Below are 18,431 nucleotides of genomic sequence, written 5' to 3'. Positions count from 1 at the left end.
ACCATCCAAAGGCACACTTTCGTCTTATACAAAGAAAGGTTGATCAATAAACCATAGTCTTAGCAAACTCATAAACTTAAAAAATTACACATGGTTTAGGAATGCTATAAAGCAAAGAAATGAAATTTTCCATAGTAGAGTTGCATTCATTGTCCATAATGAAACATGAAAGAAATATATTAGCACCAACCAAAATGAGTGGAAAACCATTTTAGAGTTAAAACATATAACGACTTTCATCCTTTAAAGATGTTTTATCAGAAGTTAAAGTTGATCTGGATTTATTTCCAGTATATCTTCCCCCTATCTCTTCAGTTTTATCCAGTAATATAGATTAAAAGAACTTTTAAAGAAATTGTTCTCTCTCTGTATATATTTCAGCAAGTTCAATTCATTATCGATTCATTTGGAAATTATTAGAGAACTCTCTATATTGATGATTAGAGATGCTTGAAAATATTTAGTAACCCAAAGTTTAAGAATACCTCTGGTTAAGACCTAGCAATTCCATAGAAAAAGAAGTACCATCTTCTTTTTTTCCCCAAGGAAATATATAGTGGAAATTTATAAGTTCTTTTAATCATGGAATAAGTTGATATTGTCAAATCAGTTATCAAGCAAAAATTACACAGGACAGCCTCATGACTCTTTTACGTGATAGATCCCACAAAAATATGTCAAGTGATTCTCTTTTGATGCTGAGATCTTTTCATTTGAAGCTGTAGAAGTGTTAAATAGTAATCCACCTTTTTGACTCAAGGAATAGAAAAGAAGGAAGAAATACAGTCACTGGACTTTTCTCAGGATGTTATAGTTGTTTTGTCCAAGGATGATGTAGTTCCACTCTCTTGGATTCTTTTTTTCCAAATCATTTAAGACAATTGTTTCAGACATTGAGCAATACCTTATTCTAACCACAACCTATAAGAAATAGTTCTAAAATGTTCTCTGTTGTTTAAAAATGCTAAATTGGCTTAGGGTGTGGAATGTTACTAAACAAATTGCCATATAGGTGCATCTACTAGTTTAAACATCTCCCTAACCTTAGAAACTTCCTGTAAAAAAAAAAAAAAGACATTCAGGCAGGTATGGGTGGCTCACGCTTGTAATCCTAGCTACTCAGGAGGCTGAGATCTGAGGATTATGGTTCAAAGACAGCCTAGGCAGGAAAATCTGTCAGACTCTTATCTCCAATTAACCACCAGAAAAACTGGAAGTGGGCTGTGGCTCAAGTGGTAGAGCCCCTGCCTTGAGCTGAAGAGCTCAGAGACAGTGCCTAGGCCCAGAGTTCAAGCCCCACGACTGACAAAAATATATATATAAAAAAAAATTGAGCACTTGGTTACATAAGATGAAAGTGATCATAAGGATCTTAGGCTATCCTTATGATCTTATAAGGATCTTATCATTTTATCTTTACTGAGGTTATCATAAACCAATAATGAGCTAATTTTCGGTGGTGTACACCTATGCTCAGAACTGAAAATTTCCCACAAAATGGTGCTGAATCATTGAGGAGAATAAAATCCTCTAATGAGCTGAGAAGCTGATTAAGTTCAGCAGTGTTTCTCCTCATGTAACTCTTCCACTTAAAACAAGCCATGTCAAAATGTACTACCATGTTTTTAGACTGCGTGAAGAAATGCTCAATCTAATATCATTAGGTGATTTCTGAGCAAGTAGATGAAAAATACTCTTTATGGCAACTATATTTCATAGCTTTCTGAGAACTCAGATTTGGTCTGTGGATAAGACACACATTTAGAAATGTGAAACCAACAGAGAAATCTAAATATTAAAAAACCCTTACAATCATAAGAAATAAAAATGAATTAATGTTATCCAATGTGATAACATCTTGATTTTTCTATTAATTGATAATCTCTGTGTATGTTACATTCATGATGTAAAAAAATCACTAAGTACTGACAAAATACTTCCCTTTCATACTTCACAATGAGTAAGCTGAAAACAGAGCTTTAAAAAGGTATTTTCAATTATTTCAAAAAAAGAAAGATGGTAATCATTTCAATTCTTGGCATCAAATTATTATGAAACAACTCTAAACAATACTGCTTAAAACACAAGTGATAAAAAGAAACAATTTAAAAAAAATAGTCCTAGGGCTAAGAAAAAGAAAAAGGATGAGAAAGAATGGAAAATCTTTTTTCTAGTTATTTTCTAGAACTTGTAGGAGATGTTGGATATGAGCGGGAGCTTGGGAGGAAGTAAAGTTCTCACAATCGGCTTTGGTGGAGACGGTAGCAAGGAGCTCCTGGCTGCTTCCACGGCCGTTGGCTGACCCCTTCTAGACAAACATCACTTCTTCAGCAACCTGAGTTTTGGTGGGATGCCATATCCGTTGTCCTCAGGATCAGGGGCAGCCATTCCAAGAATCTCCTGTCCCAAGTAGCGCTTCATGTATCTCTCATTTTCCAAAAACACCCATCTCAACACCTGCTGGAATTCAGCTTATTAAAAAAAAATGTCTGCTGTTCTGAGTGTTTGCATCTGTAAACCTCTTTCCTACTTGGTCTCCTGAAAGACTGCAGGATGCTGAGCTGGTCCTCTTCTGTGTCTTCACTGCCAAGGGCAGCCCAGGAAAAACTGGAGGCAGCTGTCGGCTCAAGCCCTTGGTATTTCAACCAAGGTGGCCACGTGAGCCTACAATACTGGGAGCTGTAGACTTGCTGTTGGGACTGCAAGTGCCCTCAAAATACAAGATCAACTGTGTGTGGGCTCTCCACCAACTTATCTCTTTTTGGCAATAAGCCACGGTGTAACCCCCTTGAGATGGCAAAAGGAATAAAAGCTCAGATGTATAAAAGCTCAGATGTTATCAATGCACTCACCAAGCAGCATGCTCAGCTTCTGAATTTGTACAACAACAGGCAGGGTTGGCACACAGTCATGCATTTTGTTTTAGTGTCAGTGGGTGGTGTGGGCACAAATCAATGCTCATGGGGAGGGGGGGTGAGTGGGAATGGGACAGTCAAGTCCAGTCAGTCAGTAAAGTACACGTTCATAGCTTTTAGTCCGTATTTGGTCACCATTTCATGTAAACTATTTCATGGCATTTTTTTTTTTGTCCATGCAATTAACAGGCCCAAAGTAAGAAAGTAACGAATGATCCTTCTTTATCGCTGATGTCCATATAAATAGCTTCACATAACTGATCTATTTTCTGCAGGTGCCTCACTGGTTTCATAAATAAGCCAATTTCAGATGTAAGTGGAGGGAAGGTGAACATGTGTGCTACTGCGAACAAGAGGAAGCAGCTCTATGTAAACAGATCTCTGACTTGCAAAACCTGCATTTTGGTTTTCAACTATAAATATAGAGAGTGGACCGTTATATACACAACTTCATGCTTGGAAGGTTAGATTCATCACTGCAGGAAGACAACAAAAAGACAATACATGGAATTAGTAGCATTGGAAGCATTCAAAATCGATCTTTTAAGACAGCTGGTAGAACCTTGAGTACTGTCTTTCACTGAGTTGACGGAGCACTCGATAGGTTTCACATACATATCCTGCTTTTCTCAATTCCAGGATGTCATGATAATTTGCATCCTAGGTTGAACCCATATTTTCTATTGAGAAATCTGTAAAAAGTGTTTCTCTCAGTCAGTATTCTGGGAAAGCAGAAAATTAGGATTCTTTGACATCTATGTTACTGTTACATTATATTTGGTGTTTCTACTTTACATAAACGCCACGCAGTACAACCCTTCTGTGGAAATGGCCCACAATTCTGTCTGTAGTAGTGGTAGTTGCGTCCCTAACACTGCCTGTATGCTCTGTGCACTTCGATTCTTGGTTCTTCTTCTTCTGCCCTGCTAGAATGCTGGACTAGGTTGACCTGCTTGCTGTTAGGACTTAAGCTGAGTCATCCAAGATTTCACAAATCCTGGATTCCTCATTTTGAGCTGCCATCCTTAGGAAGAGTTTAAAATTTATTTTTTTAAAATTTCATTGTAAAAGTGATGTACAGAGGGGTTACAGTTACGTCAGTCAGGTAATGAGTACATTGCTTTTTGAACAGTGTTAACCCTCCCTCAATTTCTCATAGTTTTCCCCCCTCCCCCCACCAAGTTGTATAGTTCATTTCCAACATAGTGTCTGGTGAGTATCCCTGCTGAATTGGTTCACCCTTTGTTCCACTGTTACGTGCTTTCCCTCCCCAGATAATATAAACTTATATATAAGACAAAGGGTACAGAAATTAAAAAACAGTGACAAAAGGAATAAACTGAAGGAAAAAAAGCTTGCAATCAGTACAATAAAACACCTCTTATTTCCATTTCTTGTAGTTCATTTTGAAAAGCATTATTTTATATGGTCATATGGATATAGCTATTGAGCCATTGTGAAACTCTCTTAAGAATATCCCCCTTTGTTCTCATTATGTGAATGTTTAGAGTGCTGTTTAATCATGTCCAAGTGTATTAGGAAGGTTTTTTGAGAACTGAAATTAAATCTGAGTGGCTAAGGAGTAGTGAACTTTGAGATATCAGATGATAGAGAAGATCTTGGAGAATTCTTGACAATTATTACACACACACACACACAGCTCAGTGAGAAAAGTAAGCCACAGAATGAAATGATAGAGGTCTTTTCCCCTGCCCCTCTCTAGAGTGACTAGCCCAAACTCACCTTCAGTTTGTTAATGAATGATAATTGGTTTTTCTGTCTCTTAGGGAAACAAAAAAGATGCTCTCCCTAGGTGTACTTCGAAGGTTGTATACTTTGATCTTTAGAGATGGCCTTCATGCAAAGTTTATGCATGACGCATCAATGCCAGAACATGGAGTTAGCTTTCTCCAAACACTTATCTCAAGTCTGACATGAATTTGGGTGCCGTAACCAAGGGACTAGAAATAATCTGTAGAATTTTAAGTGCTTTCCCCTCACCTCCCCCTCAGATTTTAAAATTTTATTTAAAAAAATTGTTACTTGGTTTTAGTAAGATTCTATTACAAACTTCTCAGGGAAAATCGTTTAGAGATGTATAAAGAGAGACAAAGGTATGGTACTTAGGAACAGGCTCTAACTAGGTTTTTTCCTATTATATAGTTTCTAATTCCTAGATCATAAGTTTAATACTCTGTATTTTCTTCTTCCCTCCCCTCCTCTGACCTTTCCTCCTCTCCTCTCCCTTCTTTCTTTCCCTCTCAATACAGGGTCTTGCTAGACAACTTAAGCCTGAAACCCAGTCCTCCTGTCTCAGTCTTCAAGTACGAGGATTATAGTCGGGTGCCACCATGACTGGCCTGCTTGTGCTTTCTTAATACATGCTGCTATTTATACTCATTATACAAATAGTACTGCAGATTGGTACATTATACTTTGGTTTTAGTTTAGCAACACTTCTGTTGGTAAATTTAGAAAACTGAACTACCCATATTTATGAAAAAAAAGTAATTGAAACAAAGACCAGTTTTACCTGAAAAAAGATTTTTTTTGGGGGGTCCGGTCGTGGGGCCTGAACTCTGGGCCTGAGTGCTGCCCCTCAGCTCTTCAGCTCAAGGCTAGCACTCTACCACTTGAGCAATAGTGCCACTTCTGGCTTTTTTTTTTTTTTTTTTGCTTATGTGGTGCTGAGGAATCGAACCCAGGGCCTCAGGCATGCAAGGCAAGCGCTCTACCACTGAGCCACCTTCCCAGCCCCCTGAAAAAGATTTTTATTGAAAGTAGCAGGCCAAGAGGAATTGCTAATCATAGCAATGTACACTACTAGTAATCTGACATTTTAAGTCAGACATTTGCCCTTGTGTCCTACAATCTAACAAGTAAATGATGTGTACCAGGGTGATTCACATAAAAGAGGGTTCAAAGTGATCTATGGACCTTTCTTAGAAAATACCACCTAAACATATTTGCTGACTCTTTGACATAGTTCAATTAGCCACCTAAGAAATACAAGAATATAGTCATTTTTCTCTTTCTCTTCTGGTGGGAAGATTGAAAGAGATTGGTTAGGATGATTGCATTCATGTGTTGGGATGTGTGTTAAACTATAGATCTCTATCTATTTATCTATCATTTTCCCTATCCTAGGGTTTGAACTCAGGGCCTGGGTGCTGTCCTTGAGTCTCTTTGTGCTCAAGGCTAGTACTGTACCACTTGAGTCATAGCACCACTTCTGGCTTTTTTCTGAGTAGTTTACTAGAGATAAGAGCCTCTTGGACTTTTCCGTCCTGGGCTGTCTTTGAACTGTGATCCTCAGATCTCAGTCTCCTAAGTAGCTAGGATTACAGGCGTGAGCCGCTGTGCCCAGCCCAAACAATATTGAAGTCTTAACGCTGAATCATTTTTCTTTGAGAGGATGTTAGATTTATGAAATTCTTTATCTTAGACTATCATCTATTTTGTAGGAAAATGAGTATGTGAAAGGAAACTTTCTTATTCCCTAATACTTACATATATTACTGTAAGGTTTTTATTTTATGAACTCAAATGATGATGAGCCCTTTGCCTGTTGCTATTACTTTTATGACTTGAGAAAGAGGAGGTTCAGAATTGTCCCCAATTATGCCTCCAAGTTATGAGTGGTGTTGGAATCTGGGGCAAGCAAACCTTTCGCCTGTCTTTGGTAAAGTGTGCTAATGACTGGATTAAAAAATCATCATCCTATTCTATTACCAGGCAAAGATTAGTGATCTCAGCTCAGGATGGCATTACAGATTCCTCAGATGGGAGTTAGGACAGCAAGAGGACAGTTTCATCAGGGAGGAATTAATGACGAGAGATGTATATCCTGAGGCCTACTTGACCTCAGGTGGTAGAGCTAATTATCTGATGGGCTGAAAGTGAAATATGGGATGCTCTTGAATAAATAATGTTGCTTAGAAAGCTTTGGCTTTTCTTAGCTAAGTGTGTGAAATTCATTAAGAGAATTAAGCAGGATTTCCTCAGTGGCTGAAGTGCTGATTTGAGAAGCAACTCAGAGTCAAGAATCTTAGGTTGCCAGCCGGGGCAGGAAAGTCCCTGAGACTTTTATCTCCAATTAACCCTAAAAAGCTGGAAGTAGAGCTGTGGCTCTAGTGGTAGAGTCCTAACCTTGAACACTAATGCTTAGGGACAGTGCCCAGGCCCTGCATCCACGCCCCAGGACTAGCATTAAAAAAAGAGAAAATCTAAAATAAGCAAAATAGGTTGTATCATCCCTTAGCTCATTTTCATTCTTTTAAAAATTTTATACATGTTTTTTATTGTAAAAATACTGGGTTACAGTTACATGAGTAAGGTAATGAGTACATTTCCTATTGAGCATTATTACCTCCTACTTTGTTTTTCCCTTACCATTCCTTCACTTTGATTTTGTCCTTTAGTAGTGTGTATGATCCTTTCTGATTGGGTTCACGCCATTATTGTGTAAAGATCTGGCATTTTCTAAGATGTACAGACTAGGCTGAGCTCTTCCCTGCTTGTAGCTCTGCCTTTGTTTTCCTCTCATCAAGATCCAGCATGTCCATTATGGGCCAGCTCAAAGTTGCTGGAAGTTCCTTTACCTTGCTGCATTTCGGTTTCCTCATCTGTTTATTGTTGCGTGGATGAAATGAGATGATTAACTCCTATAGGAAAGGTCGCATCCCATAGATTTTTTTTTTCTTTTGTCAGTCATGGGGCTTGAACTCTGGGCCTGGGCTCTGTCTTTCAGCTCAAGGCTAGTGCTCTACCACTTGAGCCACAGTGCCACTTCCGGCTTTTTCTGCTTATGTGGTGCTGAGGAATCAAACCTGGGGCCTCATGCATGGGAGGCAAGCGCTCTACCACTAAGCCACCTTCCCGCAGATTTTGTACACGGGGTTTCCCATGCAGGACTCATCCCAGCCGTGCTGAGTTCATGCCCCAGTGACTGTGGGTAGTCAGGTTTAGAGGCTAGAATAAATTGATATCATAAAAGATGCTAGTGTACACCCAATCAGGTTTCCTAAACAAATCAAGACATCACCAGAAAAAAAATGATGCTTTTCTGCTTTCTCAGCTTTATGACTAATGCTGTCAGGGTTCTACCAGATGTTAGTACGTTTGTCTAAGTAATTGAGTATAAAGGGAAAAGTCATGGGCAAGAATCATTTTAAACAGCAGGAGGACAAGGAATTTATTGAGAGACAAGCAAACTGGTATCAAGGTGGCACTGTCCCTTTCCATTCCAAACACGAAGACGGGAACCTTTTTGTTCTTTTCTCTGCCAAAGGTCATTTGTGTGGTTATCAGATCATGTGTAGGCCTGGTTTTGTTGACGTTTGCTTTGAAAACAACTCCTAGATTTATTGAATTTCAGCTCCTACTTGTGGTTGTCTTGGAAGGACCAGACCAAGTGATTTTGTGGGCATTATACAGCCCATAGGCCAGCAATTTCCCTCCCTCCCATTCTGTCCCTGCAAAATTGCAGATGACAAAGTATAGTCCTAAGAACTATTTCCAGTCATGAGCTTGGAAAGAAATCAGAAACAAATATATTCGTCAAAGGAGATTTCGAAGGTGGAATCTGTTGCTTTTTAATAGTCAGCTTGTAGAATGTCAAATTCTAATGTCTGTTCTGAATGGAAAGGGCCAGGTCAAGAGAAAGGAAGAGGACTTCCATTTAGGAAAAGGAAAAATCCACAAACCTACCTTCTGCCAGCAGCCAGGCATGGGCAATCCATCTGGTCCCTGTTTTAAAGGAGAAGAGAAAAGAATTCTTAAGGCTCTTCAAGAGTGATTAGATTTCATAGTTTCCATGCTCAAAGACTTGAAGATCTTCCTACTTTCTAGGTGGCTTTGGTCATATACATCCTTTATTAACTAGCAACTCCCAATATATTGCCCAGTGTTAGTTAAAATGAAGATAATTCAAATAGAATGTGCATATATTCTGAAAATACATGAGATGCACAAACAACTAATCTTGAGAAAATAATTTACAGAGCATATTGGTTTAGTGGTCCATTCACACTTACATCTTTAGATAATGTTTCCTACCTTATTTTCCTTAAAATATATTTCAGAGTTCTCTTTGCTAAATAAGTCAAAATAATTCATCTTCCTGATTACTTTTGACTGAATCATGATAATGGTCATCCATGATAAATCATTTCTATCTGAAGTTTATAGCTTTTCATATGCCAATGTTTTTTACTTTCTGATATTGAAAAGTAGGTATTACAGGACATACTCAATGGAAACATAGGTCTGTCTAGATAAGTATGATTTGATGCACACCATTTTCTATTTAAGTTCTCTTTAGAGGTCAGTTAGCATTCTGTATAGAATAATAACTTCCTAAATTGAACTTGAAGTGTAAGCATACTTCAGATACAAATGATACAAATGAAACAGGAAAAGTTGTCATATTATGAAGGCATGCATATGTTTCCCCCAATAAAACAACCATAAAACATGACTATCAATAACAAGCAAAGAAAACAGAAGGCTGGAAACTTTCAATTAATGTTTTCTAACTATAATGATTGCCATCATATATTTTTTCCCCTCACATTTTCCCCAACATCTCATGAAAGACTTAACAAAATACAAATTTACCTTTAGAGAATCATGCTTATCATTTAAGAATCAAATCAAGAACATGCAGACCTAGTATAAGACAACCGTTTAATTTTTCTTTATATTCCAGAAGATATGAATATACTTTCTTTTTGATGCTACAAATCCTTGAAGCAATTTTATAAAATATTTGGGAAAATTGGTGGTGCCAGATTGGTACAAGGAGAAGGAGATCACCCAGGAGATTTTTTTTGTTTATTTTTTAGATTTTAGTGTAAGGAGGATTTTGAGTTCATGCCAATGGAGATAAGGGAGCTTTGTCTACTTTAGGAAAGTGAGTTTCAAAAGGAGAGACCATTAAATTGCAAAGGTTATGGGACAGAGAAGAGAGGTTGGGCTGCAAACTATTAATTATCTTTAGAAGTTCAGAGAGGTGTGGTTTTCTTCACTATGGTCTCCCAGTAGCATTCCCTTGACTCAACTCTCAACCCCAGAAGCTTAATTTTATGGTTATTTATGACCTGATAAAAACTTAGCAAAAGACCTCTTCCACCCCCCCCCCACCAAAAAAAACCCCTTTATTTCTTGCAGAGGAACAAAAAAAGAAGTTAAAAGTTACTAGCCTAACAGTGCCTTTGCATAGAAAGATTTTTTAAATGTAATTTAGAAATAATCTTTAAATTTTTATGGAATAAATGAATATTCCAAAGAACACAGACGTGCGGTGGTCAGGTCAGTTGTGAGAACGATGCTCATTAGTTCACAGTCACTGATAATGATAATGCATGCTCTCGTCCCGCTGCGGTGAGGAGGGCTCCGAAGGAATCTGTTCATGCGCATGCATGTAGTGAGTGTGTTCGCCATGTAAAGCTCACTCCTCTAGCAAGAGCCACTTTACACTGGTAGAGATGGATATGTAATAAACAAAGGAAGTGCATGCAGGAAGGTAGGAAAGAGAAATACTGTACCAATTGGCAAGGAGCATCCAGCCCATCCAGCCCAGGCTGGCCTGGCTCCCCTTTTTCCCCCTTAACGCCACGGAATCCCTGTTTGTAAAGATTAACTCATAATGTTACTAACACAAGAATTCACTTAAGCACCAAAAAAAAAAAAAAATCTGCTCAAGATAATAGCTAGAGCCACAGAGGACTGGGAGAGGAGCAGCTCGGGAAGGAAACACAGACCCCTTCATGTCCAGTCACGGTGGACGAGATTAAATGCCGCTGGGTCACACTCTGGTCACAGGGCGTGTGCTGGAAGTGTGGCCTTCTCTTTTGTGGGGACCCAAAAGGGCCTCCTCAGATCCTCACAGCAGTCCTTTAGAGTCAGGAAACCAGGCAGAGCCAATGGCCAGAGACCAGATCTTGAACCATGAGAGGCACTTCTGACCAGATGAGGAAGGCATCAAGAAACTTGGGATCATGTCTTAGAGTCTGTTTTAAGGACCCCATTCAGAACCTTGCTGCTCCTCCCCCTGCCTCATCCCTCACACAACAACATCCGGAGACAGGGTCACGAGGCACACATACCAACGGGCAGGGCGCATCTAATCCAGGAGCACCCTGTTCTCCTTTCTCCCCTTTAGGCCCCTTTTTGCCTTTCTTTCCCTTTTCCCCCTGTGGAATACAAGGGTTTAAATGAAAGACAGGTTTCACTTTGGGAAGGGAATGACAAGTGAGTCAAAAGATGGCTTAGAAGAGTCTGGAAGGTCATTTACCACGGGGTTTTGTGCTTTAGAGGAGGCATGATACTAGGAAGATGATTGAGTGCTCTGCGTCACAATGCTGTCTGCAGGATGTGGGATGTGAGATACTCAACAAGACAAAAGGCAGAGATCTAGACGGCTGAAACCCCAGAAAAGCAGATCGGGGTTGAGATCAGGGTTGACTTACACAACTCACTTGCAGTCATTGTGAATTAGAAGCCAGCCCCTTTAGACCTAGTTAGGATGACAGATATCAATTGCACTGAAAAGCCAGCCAGTGGCAGAATCGTGGATATTTCACCCAATTTTCAATACCTGTCAACTTGCTTTTCTTGTTATTTCCCTAATCCTGTAAAATAGGAAGGCTACGCTGAATCAGGAAAAGGGACGATGATCAGGAGCATGTATGCATCTCTTTGAAACATATCCAATCGTAGGATACTTTGGCAGCTCTCATTAAAAATTATTCACTGTATTTAAATACACTTCTCTTGCTTTTGAACATTTTCTTTCTTACAAAACTCAAAGCAAATAGTTTCCTCATTTAGTCAGGTAAACAAACGTTCAAAGGGGCTAATACTTTGCCAAAATACAGATGGGAGAAACAGCCATCTATCAAGCTAGGGGTCTTCTTTAATTTATTGTCTGATTGATCTCATGCCTGGTGCTTACAATGGTAAGTGAGATTCCAGCTTACTCAACAAGGAAACAAAAGCCAAAAAATTCTGCTGGAGAAAGGAAAGACAGTTTGGATTCAATAAAAAAAAAATGAGATAGGCAGGATAATTATATAGTGGGAATGTAGCCATGGAAATTAGTACTTGGAAATCAAGGAAAAGGTTGTGGGAACTCTACATGGATCCTAGGGACAGAGGACTGAAGGAAAGGAGGCAAAAGGAGGGGAAGGAAGGAATGCACCTCAGCTGCTTCACATTAGCATGAAGAACTCGGCACATTTACAGACGGGGAGTTGGTGCTGTACAGAATACAAATATGATGTGATACATATTTAAATTAGTGCATTCATTCTGAAGTCAGGATGGCAGTTAACAATGAAAGTGACTCATCTTGGAAGCCAAGAGGATGCTTATGCAGGGGTGAAAAGACATAGAGGACAGAGACATAGGAGATACACGTTCAAATTAATACATTCATTCTGACAGCCTCAGTGAAAGCGCCTCATTTATCTCCTGTGTGCCAAAAAGAGGATTGCATCAGAAGGCTCAGAATCAAAACCACTTGGGTCTCTCACATATGAGGGAAAGGGAAATTCGGTGTTGTTTATCATGCTCTAGGGCGGGGAAGGCAGGGTGGGATGGGAACATGGGAGGGGCATTCAGAAGTTGTTTGATCTTGCTGATCCTTCCTTAGTAAGTGACTTCAATGCCCTGAGATCCATTGGTTTAAACTTCGTAGAGGAGCTCTTTCCTCCCAGAAGGAGGCGTAACTGACGTCAAGTGCCTCTGGTGTCAATTTGGAATTCATTGTTAACCATTTAACACAACAGTGTTACTGTGCTAGGCATTGAGAATCTTTTTTTTTTTCCTCTGTTCACATTAGTGAACAGCAAGCTTAATGGAAAAGGCACTAACGTACAACGAATGCACTGATGTTCTTAGTAATCAACCTTGCTTTGTCATATGCATGATGACCCATGCAACCGGAACTTACTGTTCATTGTGGGTATAAGCATATGAGAACTCTTAAATGGTTTTTACTTTTGCTGGTTCTGAGGCTTGAATTCTTGGCCTGGCACTGTCCCTGAGCAACTTTTGCTCAAGGCTAGCACTCTACCACTTGAGCCACAGTGCCATGTCTGGCTTTTTCTGTGACTTAATTGGAGGTAAGAGTTTCACAGACTTTCCTGCCTGGGCTTCATACATATTTAGATCTCAGCCTTCTGAGTAGCTAGGATTATGGTCTGAGCCATCAGCACCCGGCTTCTGCTTATTATTATTTTTCAGACAGAATTTCACTAATTCTTTGCCTGGGGCTGGCCTTAGACTGTAATCCTCCTACTTAGGTTTCCTGAACAGCAGAAATTACAGAAACACATTGCCACATTCAGCTTATTGGTGGCAATGAGCTAGCCTTGAACCATGATCCTTCTGATCTCTGCCTCTGAGCAGTATTGCTACCAGGGGCTTGAAAGATTGTATCTAGAGATCAGAATTTTTATTTTATTTTTTACCATGCCAGATAATGCCTTTATTTCTAGCAGCAGAGACCTGGTTCCTTGGAGCAGGGATCAGTGTATTTTTGGCACACAGGACTGAGGTAGACAAGCTGCTGATGGAGTCCACAGGTTCAGCAGAAATGAAGACACATGTGAGCAAAGGCATGCAAGACCCATGCTGGGAGGGACGTTACCTTTTCTCCTTTTTCACCTATGTCTCCCTTTTCACCCCGTGGACCAGGGAAGCCCTGGAAGAGAAAGAGCACATCCAAAAGATCTATTAGTGCAGGGGTGGCAAAATGAGATGGAGGGTAGGGGAAAAGACACAGCTTAGGATTTCATTGCTCTAAAATCAGACAACAACATGGTATGCCAAACAATGGTAGAACGTTGGTAAAGTAGCATGTAGAAACAGTAGTGTTTTAACATCTCAATGATCTATACACAATGAGTCTCTAGCTTTCTTTCCTAACAAATGTAGAAGGAGAGCATATCAGAATACTAGTTTGAGTCCTGGCACATTCACTGACTCTGAGGGCTCAGGTAAATCACTTCTGTGCTTTAAAAATTAGGGCCAATGGCTATGTACCACATGGCTGTTAATGATTATTGGATGCACTGATGTATACAAACTACCAAAATGATACTGCATATAACAAGTGCTCAGTACGCAGCAACTATTATAACTTCTGTTACCATCATTAGTTACATAAAACAGGAATAAACAATGATTGCTTCTAGAGACATTTATTTCTGACAGTATTTTTATAGAATTACATTAGTGGAAGAGAAAATATATGTGGGGACTTTATGGTAAGTGGAAAAGATAGAGCACACTTGCTTTGAGAAAAAAAAACCACTGATGCCCTGAAAGTATGTGGTGAGAGGTATTTGATTTTATGCATCTTTTTTTTCCCCATACATGGGTCATGCTGATGTTGAATGTATTTGGGAAAGCATTCTGAAATGACACTATTGTCAGTTACTAATTTTATGCCAGATAGTTAGATATATTTTATATTTGTCTCATGCAAAAATGAGTGTATTTTCTATTGCTGTCTACATGCACAGCAATATATTCTATGCATAGAATATGCATAGATAAGCAAGTGGTCTTGCTATTTTGTCAGTTGTGGTGCTTGAACTCAGGGCCTGGGCACTGTCCCTGAGCCTCTTTGTGCTCAAGGCTAGCACTCTACTACTTCAACCACAGCGCCACTTCCAGTTTTTGAATGGTATCAGAGACTTTCTGCCCGGGCTGGCTTTGAACTTTGATCCTCAGATCTCAGCCTCCTGAACAGTTAAGATTACAGGTGTGAACCACCAGCACCTAGGTGGTCTTGGTAGTCTTAATGATGGAGACCATTAGCATATGTGACATGAGAAGATGTTTATTGTATGTTTTACTTACATCAAGACCAGGCTCTCCATCTTTCCCCTGCCAAAGAACCACAGTAGCTACATTAGTGTTCCTAAAGTTTCACCAACAGGTTATTTTATTTAAGACTGCCGGGACATGCAACTCAAGTATTAGAATAGCTACTTTGCGAATGTGCAAAATAGCTCTTATTGATGACTAATCTGAAATCTAAAATTAGTACTCGAGTCAAGTGATGTGACTAGTTAGAATTGTAGTTAGGATCATAGAAATTTTACATTATGCATTGGGTTAAATAGAGTATATTGCTGAGGATTAATGCTTTCTATGCAGGTTATCAGGAGTGGAGTCAAGAGTAAAAATATTGTTGTTATACTAACACTAATGCCAGATGCAAATCATTGCACTTAATTAGCTTATTAATGACTGATGATTCACACAAGTGAAATAATGTGACAACTGTTTATTGTCAAGTATAGTTGTAATTTGGCTAGATATGGACCAGAGATATAAAGGGTGTGAAGTGTTACAACCTAGAAACTTTTTCAATAAGCGTTGTAAATAAATCATTCCCAAATATAAAAAGGGGCAGAAGACCCTGAAGCAAAGCTGATAAATTCATCCCTAGCATAGATTATTCTCTTCTAAACTGTGGTCATCCTCTAGATCAAATCAATGTTCCCAGGAAGCTACTTTGATTCTATGGATGAAAATTTTTCTATCTGTCTCGAAATCAGTATTTTTTTTTTTCAGTATTGAAATCACCATGGCTTAAGTTGATTATTTAGTCCATAAGAAGTATGTAAGTACAGGAAACTTGAAAACCTTAATACAGGACAGGCATGTTCCTTTGTGTCTTATCCTGCTGAATGGATGATCATTACCAGAAAGATGTTCTATAGTAATCTCAGGGCCTCAGGTGGCTCTGGACAAGGAATTTTCAAAAGCTAGAACACTACCAACCTTCGATGTTCTCAAGATCATTGGTCCTCACAGTCATATACAAGGGTCAGACATACAAAGCCATCAAAGAACATCCATTCATTTTTTTTTGGGGGGGAGGTGATCCTTTCACTCACAAGAGGTTATCTTTTAGGTGATCATACAATCTATGAGAACAAATAAGGCATGAAGAAGGTTGTTGATGATGAAACTTCCACTCTTTTGGGATTCCATGACCCCTTAAGGAAGAGGCAGGGCTGAGCCTCCAGCTAGATCATATGGGGGAAGTTATTATGAGAGAATCAGGTTTGTGCTGCTGCGTATCCCATAGTCTTGTGGGGTGCATCTGTTGGGACATGTCTGGTATGACTGTACATGAAGGTGGCACCTGCTTGCTAGGGAGCTACCTGTGACCAACCAGGGAAGGGTTAACCGTGTGAGTGACAGGTTACAAGTGGGTGCATGCTGGAGGTGACAACCGTGAATGCGATAGTGACTCACAGGTAGGCCATAGGGCCCTCTGGGTCCAGGTTCTCCCATGGCGCCTTTTTCCCCCTAAAATGAAAAGGAGAAAGTTCACATCATACATGCACACTTACATTCCTCCACCTTCTCTTATGGCCCGTATATGAAGCCTCCATTTTGGGGTACTATTCTATCAAAATGCCAGAGAGCCAGACTCCTGTGGGACTATGGGCAGTGATGCCGTGGAAGGAATTCACAGTGGATTCCTTCCTTCAAGGGCCTTGGAGAGAAGGGGAGGAAGAGACTACTGCTGCCTGCCTGCCCGCCCGCCCAGAGGATTTGCAGGTCTGGGGTGCATTAATATAAAATTAACACAAAATAGGGCCACTCATATAAAATAGGGACTCCTGCTGGGCACTGGTGGCTCACGCCTGTAATCCTAGCTACTCAGGAGGCTGAGATCTGAGGATCATAGTTCAAAGCCAGCCTAAGCAGGAAAGTCTGTGATACTTTTATCTCCAGTTAACTATCAGAAAACTGGAAGTGGAGCTGTGGCTCACAGTGGTAGAACACTCTATTTGGACAAAAAGAGCTCAGGGGCAGCGCCTAGGCCCTGAGTTCAAGCCCCATGACTGACACCCCCCCCAAAAAAATCCCCTCATTATTATTTTAAGGTATAGGTTGAATATCTCTTATCTGAAATACTTGGGACTGGACATGTTTTTGGAATTTGGAGTATTGGCATACATACGATGAGGTACTTTGGAGACAAGGCTCAAGTCTGTGGCTTACACTTGTAATCATAGTTAAATGAAGAGGCTGAGACTTAGAGGATTGTGATTTGAAGCCAGCCTAGGCAGAAAAGTCTACAAGACTCCTACCTCCAATCAACCAGCAAAAAGCTAGCTGGAGTTATGGCTTAAGGGGGGAGACCACCAGTAATGAGCAAGCAAACTAAGCAAGTATAAGGCTGTTGAGTTCAAGCCCTGGTATGTGCGCGCGTGCACACAAACACAGACACATTCATTTTATATACAACTTATATGTATTTATACTGTTTTTAGTGCATTCATGTTTCTATTTCAACCTGTCAGCTGAAGTCAGGTGTGCAATTCGTCACCCATGGTATCATATTGGTACTTAAAAGGTTTTAGATTTTGAATTTTGGCGTTAGAGATCTTTGACCTATACTACTTAAAAAAAAAGTAAGAATACTCCCCCCTCCCAATCAAATGTCTTTTCTTCTGCCAGTCCTGGGGCTTGAACTCAGGGCCTGGGTACTGTCCCTGAGCTTCTTTTGCTCAAGGACAACGCTCTACCACTTGAGCAACAGCACCACTTCTGCCTTTTTCTTTTTATGTGGTGTTGAGGAATTGAACTGAGGACCTCATGTATGCTAGGCAAGCCCTCTACCACTAAGCCACATTCCAAGCCTTTCAAATGTCTCTTTAGAGAAACTTTTTTTTGACTGTGTCTCTTCTCTTTATCTAGCTGCATTTTACTCCACAGGCACATCTGAATGGTTGTGTATATTCTCTGTTGTTCCTGATACTACAATGGACACACTGGGCTCTCCTGTTGTTTCCTTTAGCATCGCCGTGGCTTAGTACAGTGAGCAGCCCATAAGTAAATATCAGTTGACTCCATGAACTAAGTCAACTCAGTATCAGTCTTACATGTTTGCTTCCTTTCTGAAAAAAAAAACAGGTTGAAAACTTTCAATGTGCTCACTAAATGCTAGGGAGTGTAGAATTCATATTATCTCCATCACTCTTTGCCAGTGCTGATTTAAAAGAAGAGCTTGGTCCAGCTTCAATGATAAATTTGCATGCTTATAACGTAACTGTGATACTGATGGTGATCCCAGGGAGAGAATGGTGCAAAGAAAGAGCCCTTCCTCATTTCAAATAAGGTTTTCATCAGCTTCCAGATGAAAGTGATACTGGTATTTACCACAAAAGTTTCAGGTGTCATCGCGATGTTTATGTGACCAGGCTTAACACCTGTGAAGCTTAAACGTTAGCACTGATCAGTGTCCATAAAAGGACGTGGCCTACCTGTGTGCCACTGAAAACTGCCTGTATAAGGACATGGCCTCCCACAGCACCTGTGTGCCCCAGCTTCCCACACAAGCAAATCTCAAGGCCCTGTCCTCATTCTTGCTTTGCATTTTCTAATAATGCACTATAACTGCATTCAGCAACAGGAGCAGGTTTGGACTGAGACCTTTCCATTTCAATTCTGCTACTTCCTATGGCCAAGATACCTGAG

At 40.0% G+C, this 18,431-nt stretch overlaps 1 protein-coding gene across 1 annotated transcript in view; it reads right to left on the bottom strand.

The window, feature by feature from the left end:
* Positions 1–3,310: 3,310 nt before the first annotated feature.
* The window catches only part of Col25a1 (collagen type XXV alpha 1 chain), a 408,459-nt gene continuing 393,338 nt past the window's right edge, over positions 3,311–18,431 (bottom strand). The window contains exons 33-38 of the mRNA XM_042701800.1: positions 16,197–16,250; positions 14,787–14,813; positions 13,570–13,623; positions 10,463–10,540; positions 8,625–8,663; positions 3,311–3,391 (exon numbers count right to left, since the gene is read on the bottom strand). Of these exons, the coding sequence (XP_042557734.1) occupies positions 3,389–3,391; positions 8,625–8,663; positions 10,463–10,540; positions 13,570–13,623; positions 14,787–14,813; positions 16,197–16,250 (255 nt within the window). The 3' untranslated portion in view covers positions 3,311–3,388. The remainder of the gene's footprint in view (positions 3,392–8,624; positions 8,664–10,462; positions 10,541–13,569; positions 13,624–14,786; positions 14,814–16,196; positions 16,251–18,431) is intronic.

The sequence above is a fragment of the Dipodomys spectabilis genome, unplaced genomic scaffold (genome assembly GCF_019054845.1).
Source record: "Dipodomys spectabilis isolate Male_0828 unplaced genomic scaffold, ASM1905484v1 ptg000297l, whole genome shotgun sequence".
NCBI classification, from domain to species: domain Eukaryota; kingdom Metazoa; phylum Chordata; class Mammalia; order Rodentia; family Heteromyidae; genus Dipodomys; species Dipodomys spectabilis.
This window is presented reverse-complemented; position numbering and strand designations above follow the sequence as displayed.